General features: G+C 44.8%; 1 protein-coding gene across 1 annotated transcript in view; it reads left to right on the top strand.

The window, feature by feature from the left end:
• The first annotated feature begins 3,242 nt into the window (after positions 1-3,242).
• LOC138748446 (heterogeneous nuclear ribonucleoprotein U-like protein 1) overlaps positions 3,243-20,091 on the top strand; it is a 66,778-nt gene continuing 49,929 nt past the window's right edge. The window contains exons 1-2 of the mRNA XM_069908690.1: positions 3,243-3,630; positions 12,587-12,727. Coding sequence (XP_069764791.1) covers positions 3,420-3,630; positions 12,587-12,727 — 352 coding nt within the window. The 5' untranslated portion in view covers positions 3,243-3,419. The remainder of the gene's footprint in view (positions 3,631-12,586; positions 12,728-20,091) is intronic.

The raw sequence follows: 20,091 nt of genomic DNA, 5'->3' as shown, positions 1-20,091 counted from the left end.
CTTTCTGATTTTTTACTTTTGCTGCCTAACCTAACTTTTCCTGTTTTATCTTTTCTGTCCTTTGCCCTATCATACAGGTTCCCACCCCCCTGCCAAATTAGTTTAAACCGCACCCGACGGCTGTACCTAACCTAGCTGCCAATATATTGACCCCTTTTGGGTTTAGGTGTAACCCATCCTTCTTGTAGAGGTCATACCTTCCCCAAAAGAGATCCCAATGATCCAAGAAGCCAAAACCCTGTCCTTTACACCAGCCCCTCAGCCACACATTCATTTTTCTTAACCTTCCATTTTTGTCCTCAGTTGCACTTAGCACAGGTAGCAAACCAGAGATCACCACCCTGGCTGACCTATTTCTTAGTTTCTGTCCTAGCTCTCTGTAATCCTTTTTCAGTACTTCCTCCTTCTTTTTATCTATGTCATTGGTACCCACATGTACCAAGACATCAGGCTGTTCACCTTTCCCTTTTAGAATACCCTGGACCCGATTTGAGATATCCCGCACCCTTGCACCAGGGAGGCAGCACACCATGCGGGCATACCTATCTGGCTCACAAAATCTCCTGTCAGTATTTCTGACAATGGAGTCCCCAATGACCACTGCATTCCTCTTTACCTTTTGGTCCACCATGCTAGGCTCAGTGCCAGCGACCTGGTCACTGCTGCCAGCTTCTGTCAGGTCATCTCCCTCTACAGCATCCAACAAAATATACCTGTTACTGAGAGGGATATTCACAGGTGTGCTCTCCATTTTCCTGGTATTTTTCTTCCCTCCCCTGACAGTTACCCACTTACCTGACACATCTGGTCTTGGGTAACTATGTCCCTGAAAGTTGAATCTATCAACTTCTCACTCTCCCTCACCAGCCGTAGGTCCTCAAGTTGTAGCTCCAGTTCCCCAACTCAGTCCTTAAGGAACTGCATCTCGGTGCACCTGACGCAGATGTGGGTATTTGGGAGGGTGGGACTCACCCATGGTTCCCACATCTGACATCCAGTACAAAGCACTAACCCCATAGTCATGACTGAGCTAAAATAATGCCACTTACCTTTCTCCTCGCCTGCTTTTGCCTAAGCCTGTTGAGCCAAAGGCTGGAAGTCCCACTCCTTCAGTGCCCCTCTCACTCAGTGCACCGCTCCTCGCTGGCCGCTCCCTCCCCTTTTACTCCTTTTACTGGCCCCTGTGACCCCTGTGTTACTGTGATTGTGAATCCTTTTGTAGTGACCACTTCAATTAGGTACATCTCATGGAGAATTTGTCCATGAATTTATTACTTTCCTTGGGAACTGGCCCTGGAGTATTATGGAAGAGATCTGAATTTCTCTATATTGCTTTCCTTCTATTTGTCTTGGTTCAGTTGCCCTCAAGTAGAAATTGATAAAATGGATTTCACAGGGTATCTCTGGAAGATGCTATGTATATGTTGTGTGATAATGTGTGTAGAATTCTGTTATTGAATGTTCCATTGTTCTATAGTTTAATGAGAAGTGAAGTGATGGAATCCTTGTTTCTATATTTCCCTTTATGCTTAATTACTTCCTTTAACACAGGGAAAATAATTTTAGTTGTGGGCCACATATCCACAACAGCTGCAGAGCTGCCATTTTTTCTCTAACTGGCCACTTAAAAACAGGCAATAGGCCACTTGGCCCAGGGCCATAGTTTGGCCACCTATGTTTTAGTATTTGCACAAATCTCTCCTCTTTTCCATTGGTGTTTGACCAGCAAAAGTGTGATGTTGCACTGTGTAATTTCCGGAGCCATCCCTGTTGAATAGTAGGACATGAACTGTTCTCAAGGATTGCTGAACATGAAATGGTACAAATACAGAGCCATCAGCACACTTTCCACCACACCTGTCAAAATTTTCCAGGGTTTCTGGTGCCATACCAAATCACCACAAACTCCTGAGGAAGTAGAGGCGCTGATGTGCTTTCTTCACGATGCTTTTAGTGTGTTGGGTTCAGAAAAAACAAATCTGAGATAGTGACTCCCAAGAACTTAAATTTGCTCACCCTCTCCATCTCTGACCACCCAATGATCACTGGACCGTTCACCTCTGATTTTCCCGTCCTGAAGTCAACAATCAGCTCCTTAGTTTTGGAGGGGTTAGGTTGTTGTTGGTGCATCCTTCAGCCATGTTTTCAGACTCCCTCCTGTACGCTGTCTCATCGCCCCTTTGTAAACAACCGTGGTGTTTCCGTGAATTTGGAAACGGTGTCATTGAACCGAGACACACTGTCGTAGATGAATTTGTAGATGGTTTCGTCGAATTGAGACACTGTCGAGGATGAATTTGTAGATGGTGTCGTCGAACCGAGACACTCTGTCGCGGGTGAATTTTAGATGGTGTCGTCAAATTGAGACACACTGTCGCGGGTGAATTTGTAGACGGTGTCGTCGAATTGAGACACACTGTCGTAGATGAATTTGTAGATGGTGTCGTCGAATTGAGACACACTGTCGCGGGTGAATTTGTAGATGGTGTCGTCGAACCGAGACACTCTGTCGCGGGTGAATTTGTAGATGGTGTCGTCGAATTGAGACACACTGTCGCGGGTGAATTTGTAGACGGTGTCGTCGAATTGAGACACACTGTCGCGGGTGAATTTGTAGACGGTGTCGTCAAACCGAGACACACTGTCGTGGGTGTAAAGGGAGTAGAGCCATGGGCTGAGAACGCAGCCCTATGGTGCTCCGGTACTGATGGAAATTAGTCACAAAAACATCTGCATTATTTTCTTCTTTATAATCCTTGTTTTATATGATTTCTTCTGCTGGAAACACCCCAAAAAAATGCACGTGTGTATTTGTTTTCTGTCATCCAGTTCTGGGAACAACCTGTCAGGAATTTTCTTTGATTGACATGATCATGGCACCAACCACAAAGGGCCTTTATGTGGTCGCCCCACAGTTGGAATCCAACCGTCCAATTGCAGTGGAGAGAGGCGGGCCATCACTGCGCACTCTTGCAGCTGATTGGGGCAGCTCCAGATAGCCCATCCACCGCCGCCTGGTGAAACGGTGCACCCAATTGGAGGAAAACGGGAAAGGCTTGAGCATTGCTTTTTCCCATCTCGCTTCGCGGCGCGTGAGTCTAGGCCAATGAGCTGCAGCGACGCAAGAGAGCAGGGATGGGTGGCAGCAGGTTACAAGCTCGCTCACCATTGGCGTTTTGGCGCATTCTGTGCGCCTCGCGACCAATGGGAAGGGCGGAGAGAAAAATGGGTGGCGTGGAGTTGGCGCCGTGAAAACGGGTAAAGGAAGCGGGCGGCCATTTTGTCGGCCAGGCGCTGCAGCGAGTGAGAGGAGTTTAATTTCAAACTGTCCGTTCGCTTTCCTGGGGCCGGAGCATTGAGTTGGTTATAATTTATTGGGCGGAGTTGCGGGCGCTGCGGGGTTGAACTGCCTCACTGAGATGGACATCCGCAAGCTGAAGGTGAACGAACTGAAGGAGGCTCTCCACAAGCGGGGCCTCGACACGAAGGGCCTCAAAGCCAACCTGCAGGAGCGGCTGCAGGCGGCACTCGACCGCGACGCCGCCCAGGCGGTGGAGGAGGACGTGGGCCCCGCCGATGCCAGCGACGGGTACCCAGGGGCGGAGGAGTCGGCGGCTGGAGCCCTGCAGGGTAAGCTCGACGGCCGCGCATGCGCCGGCGCGGGACCCGGCGGCATCGTCAGCGCTGTGGGATCGCCAACGTTGGCTCGGGAGCCTCCGCTCTTCCGGAGGAACTGGCGACCGGGGCTGTGGAGGGACTGGGGCCCGGTCGCGCATGCGTAAACCGGCGGCCGGGCCTCAGCGGGGTCGACGTTGCGCGTGCGCGTGAGAGTGCGCGTGCGCGGGCAGGGGAGCCTCCACTCCCCGGAGGTTCACTGGTGCTTCACATCACACCGTCAAATCGTGTGAGACGCCTTGTGGCTGAAAAGACTGGGGGGGAATTCAATGTGAACACCAAAATAATATCAGGCTTGCTCTAGTACGTCGGAGAATGGAATTTGGAAGAATGAGAGGGGATCTTAGGAGGAGCAGCAGGAGTCGACCATTCATTGTGATCCCCATGACCCTTAATTCTCCTATCATGTAATTTTGTCCAATCTCGCCTCCACAGCTTCAATGGGGAACGAATTTCACAGATCCACCACCCTCCAGGGAAAAGTGGTTCCTCCTCATCTCGGTCCTAAATCTTGTGGCTTTGCCCACTCGTCTGGGCACCCCCACCAATGGGAACAACTTACCTACCTCTTATCTATCCTATCTAGAGACATAGCCTCGATTCAGGGTAGTAGATTAGAATGGAAATGAGGAGGAACTGCATTTCCCAGAGGGTGGGAAATTTGGAATTTGCTGCCCATGGAAGCAGTGGAGGTGACCTCAGAAAATATATTCAAGACAAGGCTGGATATATTTTTACAAAGTAAGGGAATTGAGGGATAGGGGAGCTAGAGTTGAGCCCATCATCAGATCAGTCATGATTATATTGAATGGTGGAGTAGGCTCAATGGGCTGGCAGGCCAACTCCTACTTCTATTGTGTTCTTATGAAAAATTAACCTTTATTGAATTTAGCATGTTTAATTGCATACTGATGATGACAGATTGCGTTAGTTCAACTGATCTAAAAAATATTTTGTGGCTGATTTTCATTTGTACCCAGCATCTGATGCCTCTCGCGTCAGTGTCCAACAATTGTCGGCCGGGATTGATGGATTCCAGTTGCCATGATGCTGCTTTTCTATAGTCGCACTGTCCTAGGGAAACCTTTCACCATGTTCATCACTGATCAGCAGGTTAGAAGTCCAAGTGCAAATGCAGAAAATGAATTTTCTTTTTTTAATTTTTTTTAAAATTTTTTATTTTTCACACCATAAATCACGTTAGCCATGATATACACTTTTTCTTTTTCACACATATACAGTGACTTTCAGAAAATGAATTTTCAATGACATGTTGTACTTCATGGTTTTGTATGCTTGAAGTAGTCTTAACGTATGACAGGAAATTACAAGAATAGGTTTTATGTAAAAAAAAAAGTACATGCAAGGAAATTTAAGATGATTTTCGTGATCAGCAGCCCAAAATCCATAACATACATCCAAAAGTGTTCAGGAAGAAAAATGTTCGTTTTCCTGTATTATAGGATGGCAATGGTGATGATCAGGTATTTTGAAGTTGTTAAATAAGATGGCATGGAATTAAAGGGTTGTCATGATCCTTTTTTTTCCACAGGAGGTTTGTTCAAGATGTTGGCAATCTCCTCTTTGCATTTTGTCTTGATGAAGGGTTCTGACCTGAAACATGGAGCATTCTTGCTTTTCCTTAACCATATAACCATTTACGGAGCGGAAACAGGCCATGTCGGCCTTTCGAGTCCACACCGGTTCTTTATTCTCCCAATGATACTGCTCAACCTGCTGAGTTCTGGCAGATTTGTTGCTCCAGATTCCACCATCTGCAGACTCTTCTTCCAGCTGTTACTTAGATTGATGGAGTTTAGTCCTGGGAACAGTTCGAGTACATACATGACATACAACCCTGAGATTCTTTTTCCTTTGGGTGAGGCAGAATTACTGCATATTGGCAGTGTAAAAATAAAAAAATGTATTTGTTAAAAAATATAAACAAACCAATACATAGAGAAAACAAATCAATAAAGTGGAAAAGTCAAAGTCCTTAAATGAGTCCCTGATTTTGTTGTTGAGGAGTCTGATGGTGGAGGGGGAGCAGCTGTTCCTGAACCTGGTGGTGGGGTCTTGTGGCACCGATACTTTCCTGATTGTGGCATTGAGAACAGAGTGTGTGCTGGGTGGTGGGGATCCTTGATGATTGCTGCTGCTCGCTGACGGCAGCGTTCTCCATAGATGTTCTTGACAGTGGGGAGGGTCTTGCCTGAAATGAGGAAACTGACGGTGACCTGATCAGGGTCTTTAATACAAGACCCTCAATACAATGGTATTGATAAAATACCTGCTGAGTTTCTCCACCATTGTGTTTTTACTGCATTGATAGATGGTTAGAATCTTTTTCTCCCCTCATCATAGGGGTGCGAAAAATCAGAGAAGAGAGGAGGGAGGTTTAAAAGGGTTTTGAAATTAACATTTTGTTTGCATATACAGAGTGGATGATAGATGGAATATGCCACCAGAGGAGCTGGTGGAATCCGATTAAATTGACAAGGCATGGAAGGATGCATACTTTGTATGGTTAAATGGGATACATTTCAGCGTGGGCATTGGAGGCCAAAGGATAAATTTCAGTTTGACTATGATGATACAAACCAAATTTGATCCATAACTTTTGAGCATTCTTGCCTCTGAATGGGAGGTTGTTGATTGAAATTCCATTGCACATTCCAGCAGTCCAGAACTTTATTGACAACTATAATTTTTCATATCAGATATTAAATGAAGGCCTATGTACATTCTCAGAAGGATATAGCAAAAATAGAACTGAATGAGAAGAACAATACGAAGGAGATAACTTTCTTCACTCTTGCAAGTACTTGCAGTTGTCCAGACTTGGAAACCTCCAATTCCTTGGCCATAACCTCCCCTTTGGTTAGGGCTGGCACAGTTAGCATAGCAGTTAGTGCAATGTTGTTGGAGCACCAGCGATCACAACCAGAGTTCCAGTCCCACACTATCTGTAGAGTTTGTACTCCTGGATTTTCCCCCGGGGGCTCTGGTTTCCTCCCACCATTCAAAAACATACCGGGGGTTGTAGTTCAATGTGGTGTATGTTAATTGGGAGGCACGGGCTTGTGAGCTGAAAGGGCCTGCTACTGAACTGTATGTCCAAATTTAAAAAAAAGAAACTTAACATTTAAAAAATTCATGGTAATTATTTGAATGAATGCTTGCATTTATATTGGTCCTTGATTGGACTATATTTAGAACATTGTGTGGAGTTTTGGGATCCTTCCTTAAAAAGGATTTGCCAGTCTAAACCCAGCGATGATGAGTTTGGGAGATTGTATTGACAGGGTGGATATTCACTACAGTTTAGAGGAATAAAAATTTTATTAAGTAATTCTTGATCTAGTAGATTGTAGGAGGATGCTTATCCTGGAGCCTTGGCTCAGAGTAAGTGGAAAGTCATGTAAAACCATATTCACTAGCTGGTAAAGATTTGAAATTTTATTCCACGAGGACAGATGTGAAGGCTTGGGCATTGACACATTCGATCATTTCCAGAAATTTCTATTCCGAATGAACTGACACAGGGTAGTGCAGAAAAATAGAGTTGTGGTGGAGGACTAGGCATGATCTTGAATGCTGGACTGAGGAAAAAGAGCCGAAGAGCGTATTTTTCAGAATCAGAATTTATTGTTATGAACAAGTCATGAAATTCTGTGTTTTGCAGCAGCGTCACGGGGCAAACATTCATATTACAACCATCTTACAATAAAAAATCAACAATAATCGTGCACGAAAAGTGAGGCAGTGTCTGGTTCATTGATTATTCAGTAATTAAAAGGTGATTTAGGAAGGCTGGAGGTGTGGGCTGAGAAATGGCTGATGGAATTTAATACAGATAAGTGTGAGGTGTTACATTTTGGAAAGGCAAATCTAAATAGGTCACATGCATTAAATGGTCGGCTATTGAGACGTGCAGAGCAACAAAGGGATATAGGAGTTGTGGTAAATAGTACCCTCAAGGCTGATACTCAGGGAGATGGTGTGGTGAAGAAGGCATTTGGAATGTTGGCCTTCATAAATCGGAGTATTGAATTCAAGAGTAGGGAGGTTATGATGAAATTATACAAGGCATTGGTGAGGCCAAATTTGGAGTACTGTGTACAGTTTTGGTCACCAAATTATAGGAAAGATATAAACAAAATAGAGAGAGTGCAGAGAAGGTTCACGAGAATGTTGACAGGATTTCAAGGTTTGAGTTACAGGGAAAGGTTGTGCAGACTGGGGCTTTTTTCTCTGGAGCGTAGAAGATTGAGGGGGGACTTGATAGAGATGTTTAAGATTTTAAAAGGGATAGACAGAGTAAATGTGGATAGGCTTTTTCAATTAAGAAAGGGGGAGATTCAAACTAGAGGGCATGGTTTAAGATTGAAGGGGGGAAATTATGAGGGGAAATTTCTTTACACAGAGCGTGGTGGGAATGTGGAATGAGCTTCCGGCAGACGTGGTCGAGGCGGGATCATGGGTTACATTTAAGGAAAGACTGGATAGTTACATGGATAGGAGGGGACTGGAGGGGTATGGACCGGGTGCTGGTCAATGGGACTAGGAGGGTGGGGATTTGTTACGGCATGGACTAGTAGGGCCGAACTGGCCTGTTCTGTGCTGTAAGTGGTTATATGGTTAATCTGATGGCGGAGGGGAAGAAGCTGTCCTTTAGGCTCCTGTACCTTTTCCCCAATGGTAGCAGAGTGAAGAGGGCATGGCCTGGGTGGTGGGGTCTTTGAGGATAGAGGCTGCTTTTTTTAAGACACCGCTTCATGTCGATGTCCTCCATGGTGTGAAGTCTGGTGCTAACAACCTTCTGGAGTTTATTGTTGTCCTGGGAGTTGGCGCCTTCATACAGATATCACCTCAGGTAGTGATACAACAAGACCTGTAGAAATTGACGAGAGACTTTGGTGACATAACGAACCTCCCCAGGCACCTCACTAAGTATAGCTGCTGGTGAGCCTTCTTCATGATTGCATCAACATTGAGGCTCCAGGACAGATCCTCCGAGATGTTGACAGCCAGGAATTTGAACTTCTTCACCCTTTCCTTGACTGGGTCCTTTATGAGGACTGGGTCGTGTTCCACTGACTTCCTTCTGAAGTCCACAATCATCTCCTTGGGTTTGCTGACATTGAGTGCATGGTTGTTGTCTTTACACCATTTAAATGGTTGATCCATCTCCCTCCTGTACGCTTCCTCATTGCCATTCGTGATTCTGCCAACAATTGCTGTCTTTTGCAAACTTGAAGATGGTATTGGAATTGTGCCTGGCCACACAGTTGTAGGTATATAATGAGTAGTGCAGTGGGCTCATCACATAACCTTGTGGTGCATCTGTGCTGGTGATCAGTGAGGAGACGTTTCCAATTCGTTTTGACTATGGTCTTCCAATGACAAAGTCAATGATCCATTTGTGGTGGGGGAGGTGGGGGGGGGGGGTACAGAGGCCTCGAGTTTGTAGCTTCTTGGTCAGCACTGAGGGAATAATGGTATTGAAGGCCGAGCTATAGTCTTTATGAAAAGCACCCATGTGTATGAATTGCTGTTTTTGAGGTGATCCAGAGCTGAGTGGAGAGCCAGCAATATTGCATCTGCCATGGAGTGATTGTGACGATAGGCAAATTGCAGTGGGCCCAGATCTTTACTTAGGTACGTGTTGAATCTGGCCATGACCAACCTCTCGAAGCATTTCCTCACAGTAGAAGTTAGTGCAACTGGATGGTAGTCATTGAGGCAGCTCACGCTACTCTTCTAGGTCACCGAGATGATTGATGCTCTTTTGAAGCAGGTGGGAAACTTTGACTGCCACAATGAGAAGTTGAAAATGTCCATGAACGCTCCGGCTAGTTGGTTGGCACAGAATTTCAGTACCCTGCCAGGTACCCTTGCGAGGGTTCACCCTCTTGAATGATGTTCTGATGTTGCCCTCAGAAACAGATATCACAGTGTCCTCAACCCTCCCAGGGATTCTAATAAGTTAAGTTTGATTTTTCTTCTCCTCAAAGTGGGTGTAGAAGGTCTTCAGTTCATTGGGTAATGAAGCATCGTAGCCATTCATAGTGTTCGTCTTCACTTCTTTGTAGGCTGTAATGGCCTGCTTGCCATAGCTGGCATGTGTCTGTCTACCCCTAGCTTTCTCTGAACTGTCATTTTGCTTCGGAGATGGCCTTCCGTAGGTTGTACCTGGACTTCTAGTAAAGATCTCGATCGCTGGCCTTAAATACCCTTGTCCTCACTCTCACCAGGTTGCAGATTATCTGATTCATCCAGGGCTTCTGGTTGGGGTACAGCCGGTGTTTGCGTGTGGGCACAAACTCATCCACGCAGGTCTTAATGAAGTCGGTGACGCCTGTGGCATATTCATTCAAATCTGTGGATGTTTTTGAGTATGTTCCAGTCTGTCGAAGCAGTCTTGCAGACAGTCCTCTGTCTCCCTTGACCACCCCTTCACCTTTTCACCACTGGAGCTGTGGACCTCGGTCTCTGCTTGTACGCCGGGAGTAGAAATGCAGCCAGATGCTCAGACTTGTGGAAGTGTGGTCGTGGTATGGTTCAGTATGCATTTTTTTTATGGTGGTGTAGCAGTGGTGGAGTGTATTGGTTCCCCTGGTCTCACATGTGACCCGTTGGTGGTAGTTTGTCAGAGACTTCTTCATGTTGGTCTGATTGAAGTCTCCCACATTGATCAGGGGCATCTGGATGTGCTGTCTCATGGCTGTTCCTCACAGTGCTCACTCCCTCCAGTGCCAGCCTGATGCTTTAGCCTGGGGTGGAATGTACACTGCAACCAGGATGATGGTGGTGAACTCCCTCGGCAGGTAGAAAGGGTGACACTTGATCGCCAGATATTCCAGGTCGGAGAGCAGGACTGGGACATGACCGTCATTTACGTGCACCATGATGACTTGCTGATCCCACAAATGCTGCGACCCTTCGTTTTTCCAGGCACCAGTGTTCGATCAGCACCATGGAGGGTGTGGAATGTCTGAGTTTAGCCGCGCATGTTTCAGTAAAGCACATCACACAGCACTGATTTGAAATCTGGCTTGTCGTTCATCTAGTTTGTTCTCCAAGAACTGTATGTTGGCCAGGAAAATGGTAGGGAACGGAAGTCTCGGGTCCCAGTGTCTCAGTTTGACCTGTAGCCCCACGCCACCCCCCCCCCCCCCCCATGTCCACACTAGAGCTTCTGACTCTGAACCCTCCCCTCAGTCAACTACCTAACACCGAACTGCCGCGTGCGCGCGCGCGTGCGTTAGGCTGAGGAGAAGGTTCAAAGTCAGGTGTCGGGAGCTTCAGTGACTGGTGCTCCCAAAGCCAACTCTAAACCCTTCCCTCGGCCTTCCGCACACCAGACGGGCTTTGAGAGCTCTGGCGTAGGTCATGGGGAGGGTTCGAAGTCGGGCGTTGGGAGCTCCGGTGACACGTAGATCACAGCATCTGCGGAATGGGACGTGGGTTTGGGGGGCTGCTGGGCTGAAAATGCAGGGGGAGCAGTAACTCTCCCTGCTTTCTCTCCCCATCCCCAAACCTACTCCCTGCTCGGGCTCCCAGACAGGAGCGGGAACTCAGTGGGGAGGTGTCGGTGATCGTTGGCGTCAGTTGGAGGGTGAGTGTGCAGGCAAAGACTGGGTCTGTGTCAAGCTCCAACATCAAGAACCAGGATGTAAAGCCAGAACAGCCCTTCCTGGAATGAGCACACTGAGAGGAGCCCGCCAGTGAGTGTTCCACCTGCCTGGGATGTCTTACCGAGGATCTGTGGCAGCGGTGGAGACGTGGCATTTGGGAGGTCTCCGTGATCGGCAGTGGTTTTGGGGACGTGTCAGGGATTGGCCGCGGCCAGCATTTTTTTTTGGTGAGAAATAAACATTTTAATGCTTAAAAAGCCTCTTGTTGTTTCTTGTTTAAACATTGATATAAGTGATTTTTCTGTTGCTACTGGTCTGTTTACAAAAAAAACCAGTTATCTGAAAAAGTGAGGTCCCAATTATTTCAGATTATCGGACTTTCCTTTCATGTCCCAGAGCCAAAATATTAGTTTTCAATGGAAGTCGCTTATATAAAAAAAATGCAATGGCTGGTTTGCAGAGAATAAAGTACCACAATTTATTTTTTTTGTGGGGGGTTGTTTAGTGATGTTGGACATGAAAATCCCAAATCTTCTTCTAATGTTATCTTGAATTAATTGTTTTCAATAGATAAGTTGTCTGATTCATTTGAAAGGAGAAACCTCCAATAGGGCAGCAGTTTCAATGCAAATTTACACTAGTTGAAAGATAAATTATCAGATAACTTGACTTGCTGAAGGTGCTTGAGGGCAAGAATACCAGCAAAATATCTTGAGTTCCCTAAAAGTGCTGTTGGATCTTTGGCATCTTCCCAGGAATTTTGACAGTCAAGCAATTCCTCAGTTCTGTGCTGGATAGTTAACCTCGTTTTTCTGTTTCAATCTCAAGTGAAGCTAGCTTTGTTTTTCAAAAGGTGGATGGAGGCTGTTCCCCAGCCTTTTTCTGAAGGTACCTCTGCTGTGCACAGTTAGGTTTTGTGTTCCATAATGAGGACGGACTTTGTGTGAACAAAATGTTACTAGTCTGTCAGAATTAATAGCTCTATATTTGTAATTCAGCAATCGATCGGCGCAGTTTTCTGTTGATATGTGTTGTGCCAGATTTTTTTCTGGATTTTGATGTGCAAAATATAATTTATTGCTGGATTACAAATATAAAGCCATTTTCAGGGGACATAGTTAAGGAAGGCTGTTGTTTTGTGGTGACTTCCCAAGTATTTGTAGTGCACGAATTGATTTGTTGTTAAGGACAGAAATATCAGGATGAACTACATTATTGGTTTAAAATTCTGTCTGAATGTTTCAGTTTTGTTTGTTTTCATCTGCTTCCAGGTGATGGGACTGATGCTGGGGATTCAAATTATGTTGGTGCTGTGAACTCTTTTAATCAAGGCAGTGATTTTGGAGGGTCCAGGCAAGGAAATGTGGAGAGAAATTGGGAGAGACCAACCATCCAGCAAACACCAAAGCAGGGTAAGGCTGATAAATCATATGTTTTTTTGGTCTGTGATGTAAACAAATATTTCGCTTACTTGAGGAATGCAGAAGCTTTTGTCGATGTTAATTCTCAACCCTTTGAAGAAAGTTTAAATGTCCTCTAATTAACACGTTGCCTCTCAACAGCATAGATGATGGGAGACCATTAAACAAGCATTCCTGTGTTTTCCTCCTGTGGCCTCTTGGTTGTTGGCATGTGTTCCATCCCCTGGCCTTTCTTCCCTCCTCACACCCCCCCACCCACCCTTCTTTATTCAGGCACCTGCCTGCGTTTTGCTCACACCTCGACAAGGGGGTCAAGCCCAAAATGTTGGTTATAAATTTTTTACATTGACAGCCATTTTGGCCCACGAGTTCGTGCCATCAAATTTACACCCAATTAACCTACACCCCCAGTATGGTTTTTTTGAACGGAGGGAGGAAACTGGAGCCCCCGGGAAAAACCCACACAGACCCAGGAGAATGCACAAACTCCTTACAGACAACGCAGGTCAAACCCCAGTCCCAATTGCTGGCCCTGTCAAGGTGTGTGCTAACCGCTACACCAACTATGCCACCTATGCATGCTGTGGGACCAGCTGAGTTTCTTCAGCTCTTTTATTTATTAATAACTCTCAGTATCTGCGGGCTTTGTTTCACTTCGCTTGGGTTTGGGTGCTTCTCCTTTTTAAGTTTTTTGTATCATTAAAATAGATTTAAGATTCAATTTATTGTCATGTAATAAAAAAGTCATATTATTTGAAATTGCCTTTTGCCGGCTGCCTGAAGCACCTCTTAGTCAGAAAAAGAGAAGCAAAAGAAAATCCCCCCAAAGTTACTAAGAGTCCGTGGAATTGCCTCCAGCGCTCCTGCAGCCTCCACAGCCACTCCTGTCCAAACCATCTGCAACCCAAGCCCCAGATCCAAACCTCAACACAATTAGGAACCCCTTCAGCAGCATCAAAACCCCCTCTCATCCTGGTTTCGATACGAGGTAACCCTTCAGCCAGTCTTGCACTAGTCCTGCAGCCTGGTGTGAGTCCCTTGACCGCAATCTCCAACAGCCACCCATCTGTGTGTTCCTTAGCCACAATCCTTTCATTGGTTTGCTGCTGTGGTCACCATTCTGTGGATTGTCTCCTCTGCTTCTCCTCTTCAAACCAGGTTGGGGGGAGGGTGTTCTCCTCATGTTCTGGTGCCCTGTGTCTATCCTCTGCTTCCCCGGAGTCTGCAACCCCTCATGGCTGCTGTCGATGATAGATGCCGCCATCTTGGACCCAGAGTTCCGCAATCGTGGGATTTTTAAATAAGACCACTGATGGCTCCGTTTACAGGCCGTTTCAAATCTATACTGAGCCGATGGCAGTTGGACCGGACAGTTCCTGCTCTCCACTGGTCTGCACCAGCTGCAATGCTGCCATTAAAGCAGCTCTGGCAATGCTGCCATTTTGAATGTTATTGTCTGCCATCTGAAAGCCTATTTTGGTAGATCTATCAATTTGTTTATGGTATGACTATTGAAATATTAGTTTCTAAAAACATTTGAGGTACATTGGACCTCTCCAGTGTTCATTAAGATCATGGTATCCTGTCCCTTGGTGGATTTAATTGCCAGATTTTCCCCATAACTCTTGAATTGCAAAAATGTGTCTATTTCTTCGTTGCAAGTTTGCATTTACTGAATGCAGAAGCTCTGCAGGTAATGAATAGCCCAACCTCAGAAAATTGCACAAATTCTCCCATATACTTTTTTCCAATTAGTAATAAAAGCACAATAAAGCATTTCACAATATTCATCAGTGTCTGGATGCTGTATAAATTCCATTATTATAATTATGAATAGTGTTGGGATGATAATTCACTGAAATGAAAGAATTGTAGCAAGTGTATGTTGTGATATAAAGAGGGAGAGCTATTGGAAATGGGCATTTCTGGCATGCTGAGAAATTCCCTTGAGTATTACGGTTTATTGTCATGTGCATTAGTGCAAGGTGCAGCTACGTTAAAATTCTTACCTGCTGCAGCCGCACAGGTATATAACTCAGCTTTCTGACAGTTTTCTGGATTGGAACCTGGGGACTGCCTCTGTAACCATGGGTGGAGAATGACATACATTAGGAATCTCTTCAGTAAAGAAATTTCTAGATCCATTACATCCTTCACTGCTGTCAGAAACCCAGTACATTGTGTCCTGTTGTCTAATGCAGAAAATGTGTGAACTGTATGATTCCTGTTTTTAATTTTCACTCCAGTACTATTGAAAACCAGAATTGCTCATAACCTATATGTTTTGGACCATTTCAATATCTTTTTTAGAACCTTGTGACCAGAATCATTTTACAGCTGCTCCAAATAACATGCTTTATCTAGTCTCATTAGTAGATTTCCGCTATATATTGTTGCTATAGTTACCTGATATTTTCCTTTTTAATTTGCCATTATGCTTCCAAGGAGTTTTATTAATTTTTTCCTGATTTCCAATGCATTCCATTGGGAGAATTCCAGGACTATCTGCTATTCACTGTTGGACTTGGTTTCTGTGTAAGATGCTATTGTACGGCAGCCATGCATTTTTAAGTCCATCAGATATTTATTTTATCTCTGCACCAAAGCCAACTGAAAGCAAGCCTTCACTCCAAGTGGGAGAGAGTGGTGCATTCCATGCTCAGCTCTGGTATTTCAATCCATACTAAATCCATGGTAATGTTGTAATTGGCTCAGTGAATAGATATAACCCTTCACTTTATCCTAATCTTTGTAAAGTATTAAGGCTCCATGTTATCTGAACAGAAGACAAGCTGTATGCAAGACATTTTGTTCTCTTATAGAAGTCTTAATCCTGCCTGTGGGGAAAAAAAACTAATAATAAGTATACTTTTGTTTGTAACATTAAATTTGGGCTGGTATCCAAAACTTCATCTCGGAAAGCACTGTCATTGCAGTCAGAATCAGCACGTTTATCTGAACACAACAGAAGAAATAGCAGAAGACCACCTGGCTCGTCAAACATCCTCTGTCATTCAGTAAGATCATGGCTGATATGATAGTGGACTTGGCTCCTTCTACCTAACTTTTTCCTCATAACCTTTTATTTCCCTGCTCTGGAAAAAATTTAACTTTTAAATATTAATTTTAAAAATATATATTTAATGAGGCAGCCTGGTCTGTTTTCTTAGACAGATAATTCTTTGAATTCATTCTTTTTGGGAAAAGCAGTTCCTCCTCATCTCTTTCCTAAATCTGGTCCCCAAATCTTGAGGCTATGTCTGCTCGTTCCAGAGTCACGTGCCAATGGAAGCAACTTTCCTGCTGTTATCTTATCCATCTCTTTCATAATTTGGCCTGCCGAGTCCACCACACCATTCTTTCATGAGTTCATTCATTTTCCCACTCAGCTCCACTCCCCTCCCCATAATTTTTGATACTCTGACTATTTAAATACCTTTCAATCTCTGCCTTAAATACACCCAAAGACCTGGCCTCAAAAGCCACCCAATGGTAGCTGTTTTAACTCCTGAAGTTGTGCCTTCTTGATCTGGACTCCCTTTCTTATTTCTTGCAGATAATCCAGCCATTGCTGCTCTGCTGTTCTCCCTGCTGTTGCATCTTTCTAAACAAGTTTGGCCAGTTCCTTTCTGATGCCTCTGTCGTCCCCTTTATTTAATTGGAATACTGAAGCATCTGATTTTAGTTTCTCCTCAAAGTCAAGATCCAAGATTATTGTCATAAAACAAAACAAAACATGATATTACGTGAAATTTTCTTTACTCTACCATAAGGCAGACAAAGGTTTGCTATCAGCAGAAATTGCTCAGTGCCCCTGACAATCAGAGAAAGAGAATCCAAAGAACCATTGAGTGGATTGGTCTCCAGCGCTTCTGCATTCACATAGCATTCAATCCAACTATAAGCTTCCTGAGCTCCAGATGCAAACCTCTGACACGATCAGGAAGCTTCCAGTCCCTTCTCCAACTTCTCGTGTCTCAATTGCAATACTGTACCTGGTACCCCTTCAACCAGTTTCAAGCCAGTCTGCAGCCTGGTGTGAGTCCATTGACCGCATTCTTCATGCGTTCCTCACCTTGAGTATCAACAGCTCGCCACCTGTGTATTCTTCAGTCACCGAGCCCATCACCTGTCATCACTGTCCAGTGGGTCTGTACTTCTCTGCTTCTGCTTCTCAAATGGGGATGGTCTCATCATTTTCTGGTGCCCTGCGCTAGTCCTCTGTTCCTCCAGAGTCTGCAATCCCTAGTGTTTTCTGCCATACAATGGTGCTGTTTTGTCTTGGGTCCAGACACTATGTCACAGGATTTAAAAATAAACCACCATTGGCTCCTTTGACAGATCATTTAAAGGCTGCACAGAGGCGACAGCAGTCAGTCTGTGCAGTTGGACCCTGTGGGGGAGTACTGTGTCACCACTCTCCGTAGGTCTGCACCAGCAAGAGTGGTGCCATTTTCAAGACCGATAGCGAAGTGAATTCTCCAGTATCATATTATGATCACTGCTTTTTAAGGGTTCCCTTTACTTTCAGCTCTCTTTTCAACTCTGGTTCATTAAACAATACCCAATCCAGAATTGCCATTTTCCTAGTCAGCTCAGCCACAAAATATTCTAAAAAGCTGTCATTCATATATTTTTAAAAATTTATCCATCACCAACTTTGTTTTTCCAATCAACTACATATTGAAATCCCCGTGATTATTATTTTAACATTGCTCTTTTTGCATGCCTTTTCCAAATCTCTTACACAGTGTATCTCCTGCTCTAATCACTGCCCTCTCATTCTTGTTCCCACCCCTGCTCCCTGCGCCAAATTAATTTAAACCCTCAAACCTTTCCTTCTTCCCCCCCCCCCCAAACTGGATGTTGGACTCCCTTCTATTCAGGTGCAACCTGTCCTTTTTGTACAGGATTTCCCCAGAGGAGATCCCAATTCATGATCCATGAATTTGAAACCTGCACCAATTCTTCAGCCATGCATTCATTTGCCATAACTTCCTATTCCTGCCCTCACTGGCACATGGTACAGGTAGTAATTCAGAGATTACTGACCTTGAGATCCTGCTTTTTAACTCCCCATATTCCTTCTTCAGGACCTTTATTTATGTCATTGGTACCAATGTGCACCATGACTTTGACTGCTCATCCTTCTTCAGAATGCTGTGTACTGGATCTAAGATGTCCCTGACCCTGGCACTTGGGATGCAAAATCTCATCTGGGTGCTTTGACCTTGTTTACAGAACTTCCTATCTGTTGCTCTAACGATCGAATCCCCCAAACCCTCTCTCCACCCCCCCCCCCCCCCCCTCACTTCTCAACTGAAGAGTCAGACTCTGTGGCAAAGACAACCTCTATGACCTGTCCCTGGTAGATCATAATCTCCCACCCCAACAAAGGTATCCAACACAGAATACTTATTGTTGAGGGGGACAGCCACATGGGTGCCCTATGCTGAATACACATTCCCCTTCCCTTTATGAACAGTCATCCAGCTACCTTCCTCTTAGGTGTGACTGTCTCCTTGCAGCTTTTGTCTATCACTCCCTCTGCCTCCTGAATGGTCCAGTATCCATCTGTCCTACTCCAGTTCCCTCACACAATCTGCGAAGAGCTGTAGCTGGATGCATTTCTTGCAGATGTTGTCATCAGGGAGACTTGTGAGGTCCCAGATTTACCACATCTGCCATGGGAGCATACCACTGCCCTAACACGCCCTCAGCCTCTTGTGCCAAAGCCTCTAACTCTCGGCTCCTACGCTGGGGCTCTCACACAGTGTCTGCTCCAACATTGACCATTCCGCTTGTGCCTGCTTTATTTTTCTTTGTTTTTGCTAACGAATCGCAGTTTGATTGGTCCACTAACACTTAACCAACCTATATCACTAAAAGACTGCATTCCTCTGCACATTTTATTTTTCCATTCAGTTTAGTATCATCAGTAAACTTGGATATGCTAAATGGCAAAGCAGAAAGTTTATTGTCTTTTATATTGTACCTATAAATACACACACACGTGTGTGTGTGTGCATTGAGATTCTCACTTACCCCAGCCAAACTTTGCTTCATAAAAAGACTACAAATACTGAAATAGTTTTCATAATTGAATTAAAAAGAGACAATAAATGCACAAGAGATGGATCATAAATATTCATAGTTATCTTTGTGCAAATGAAAAGGGACTTTGCAGTCGTGCAGACAGTCCTCATGTGGTGTCTGAGCAGTCCATGATTCGTGGAATAGGGGGGAGGTTCAAAAGCCTGATTGCTGGCCAATCTCAATCTGTTGGAAAGAAACTGTTCTGGAACCTCGAAGTCCTGGTTTGCAGGCTTCTGCGTTTTTTGCTCAAAGATAGCATGAGAAGAGGTGATGGGGTTCTTCATTGAATGAGAGGTCAAGGCCTGGGATGAACCTGACCATGATGCAACCAATCAGTAAACTTTGCGCAGTACATCTGGAGAAGCGATGGAGTCTTCAGCAACATGTCAAATCTCCTCAGACTCCTTAGAAAGGCTTGGTGTTGGGGTGCTGCCCTTACTGTTGTCTTGATGTGTTGACTCCAAGAGAGCTCTGAAATTTGGACTCTTAATTTGCAGACAGGCACACGTTCCCTCTGGATCCTTCCTAAATTAACAAGAAGCTTCTTGGTCTTGTTGACTTTGAGAGCAAGATTGTTGTTTTGACACTGCTCCACCAAGTTCTCCATCTCCATTATGTATTCTGGCCTGTAATTTCCAATTCTTTGACCTCTTCTAAATCATTAAGGTATGTTGTTAATAGTTGCAGCGCTTGCAATGGGCCCTGCACCACTCTGCTCACCACTGTTTGCCAACCAAACACCCATTTATCCCAACTCTGACTTCAAATAGTTAACCAATCTTCTCTCCATGCCAAACATTGCAACCAATGCCATAGATCTTTATTGAAATGTATTATTTGGCTTCACCATATTAAATGCCTTCTAGACATCCAAGTGCACAGCATCTCCCTGGTCCTCAATGTGCTGTGCCTGTCATCTCTTTCAAGAACTCCATTAACTTTATCAAACATGACCTTCCGTTTCTGAATGCATGTTGCGTCTGCCAAATGGAACAATTTCTATCCAAATGTCTCTCCATTTCTTTCTCAATGACCACTTCAAGCATTTTTTCATGAGGAGACATTAAGATGACTCCTGTAGTTTCCTACAATTTGCTGTCATCCTAATTTAAGCAGTGGAAGGCAGCAAATATCATGCCAGTCTGTCAGGACCTGTCCAGAGAATTTTGGTAAACTTTCATCAATGTCTCTACATTCTCCATTTATTTCATTGCCTCGGGATGCATTCCATTGGGTGGTCTTGGAGAACGTGCAAATTT

This window comes from Narcine bancroftii, chromosome 13 (genome assembly GCF_036971445.1).
Source record: "Narcine bancroftii isolate sNarBan1 chromosome 13, sNarBan1.hap1, whole genome shotgun sequence".
In the NCBI taxonomy this organism is placed as follows: domain Eukaryota; kingdom Metazoa; phylum Chordata; class Chondrichthyes; order Torpediniformes; family Narcinidae; genus Narcine; species Narcine bancroftii.
The sequence above is the reverse complement of the archived record's forward strand: the minus strand, read 5'-3'. Positions and strand labels throughout refer to the sequence as shown.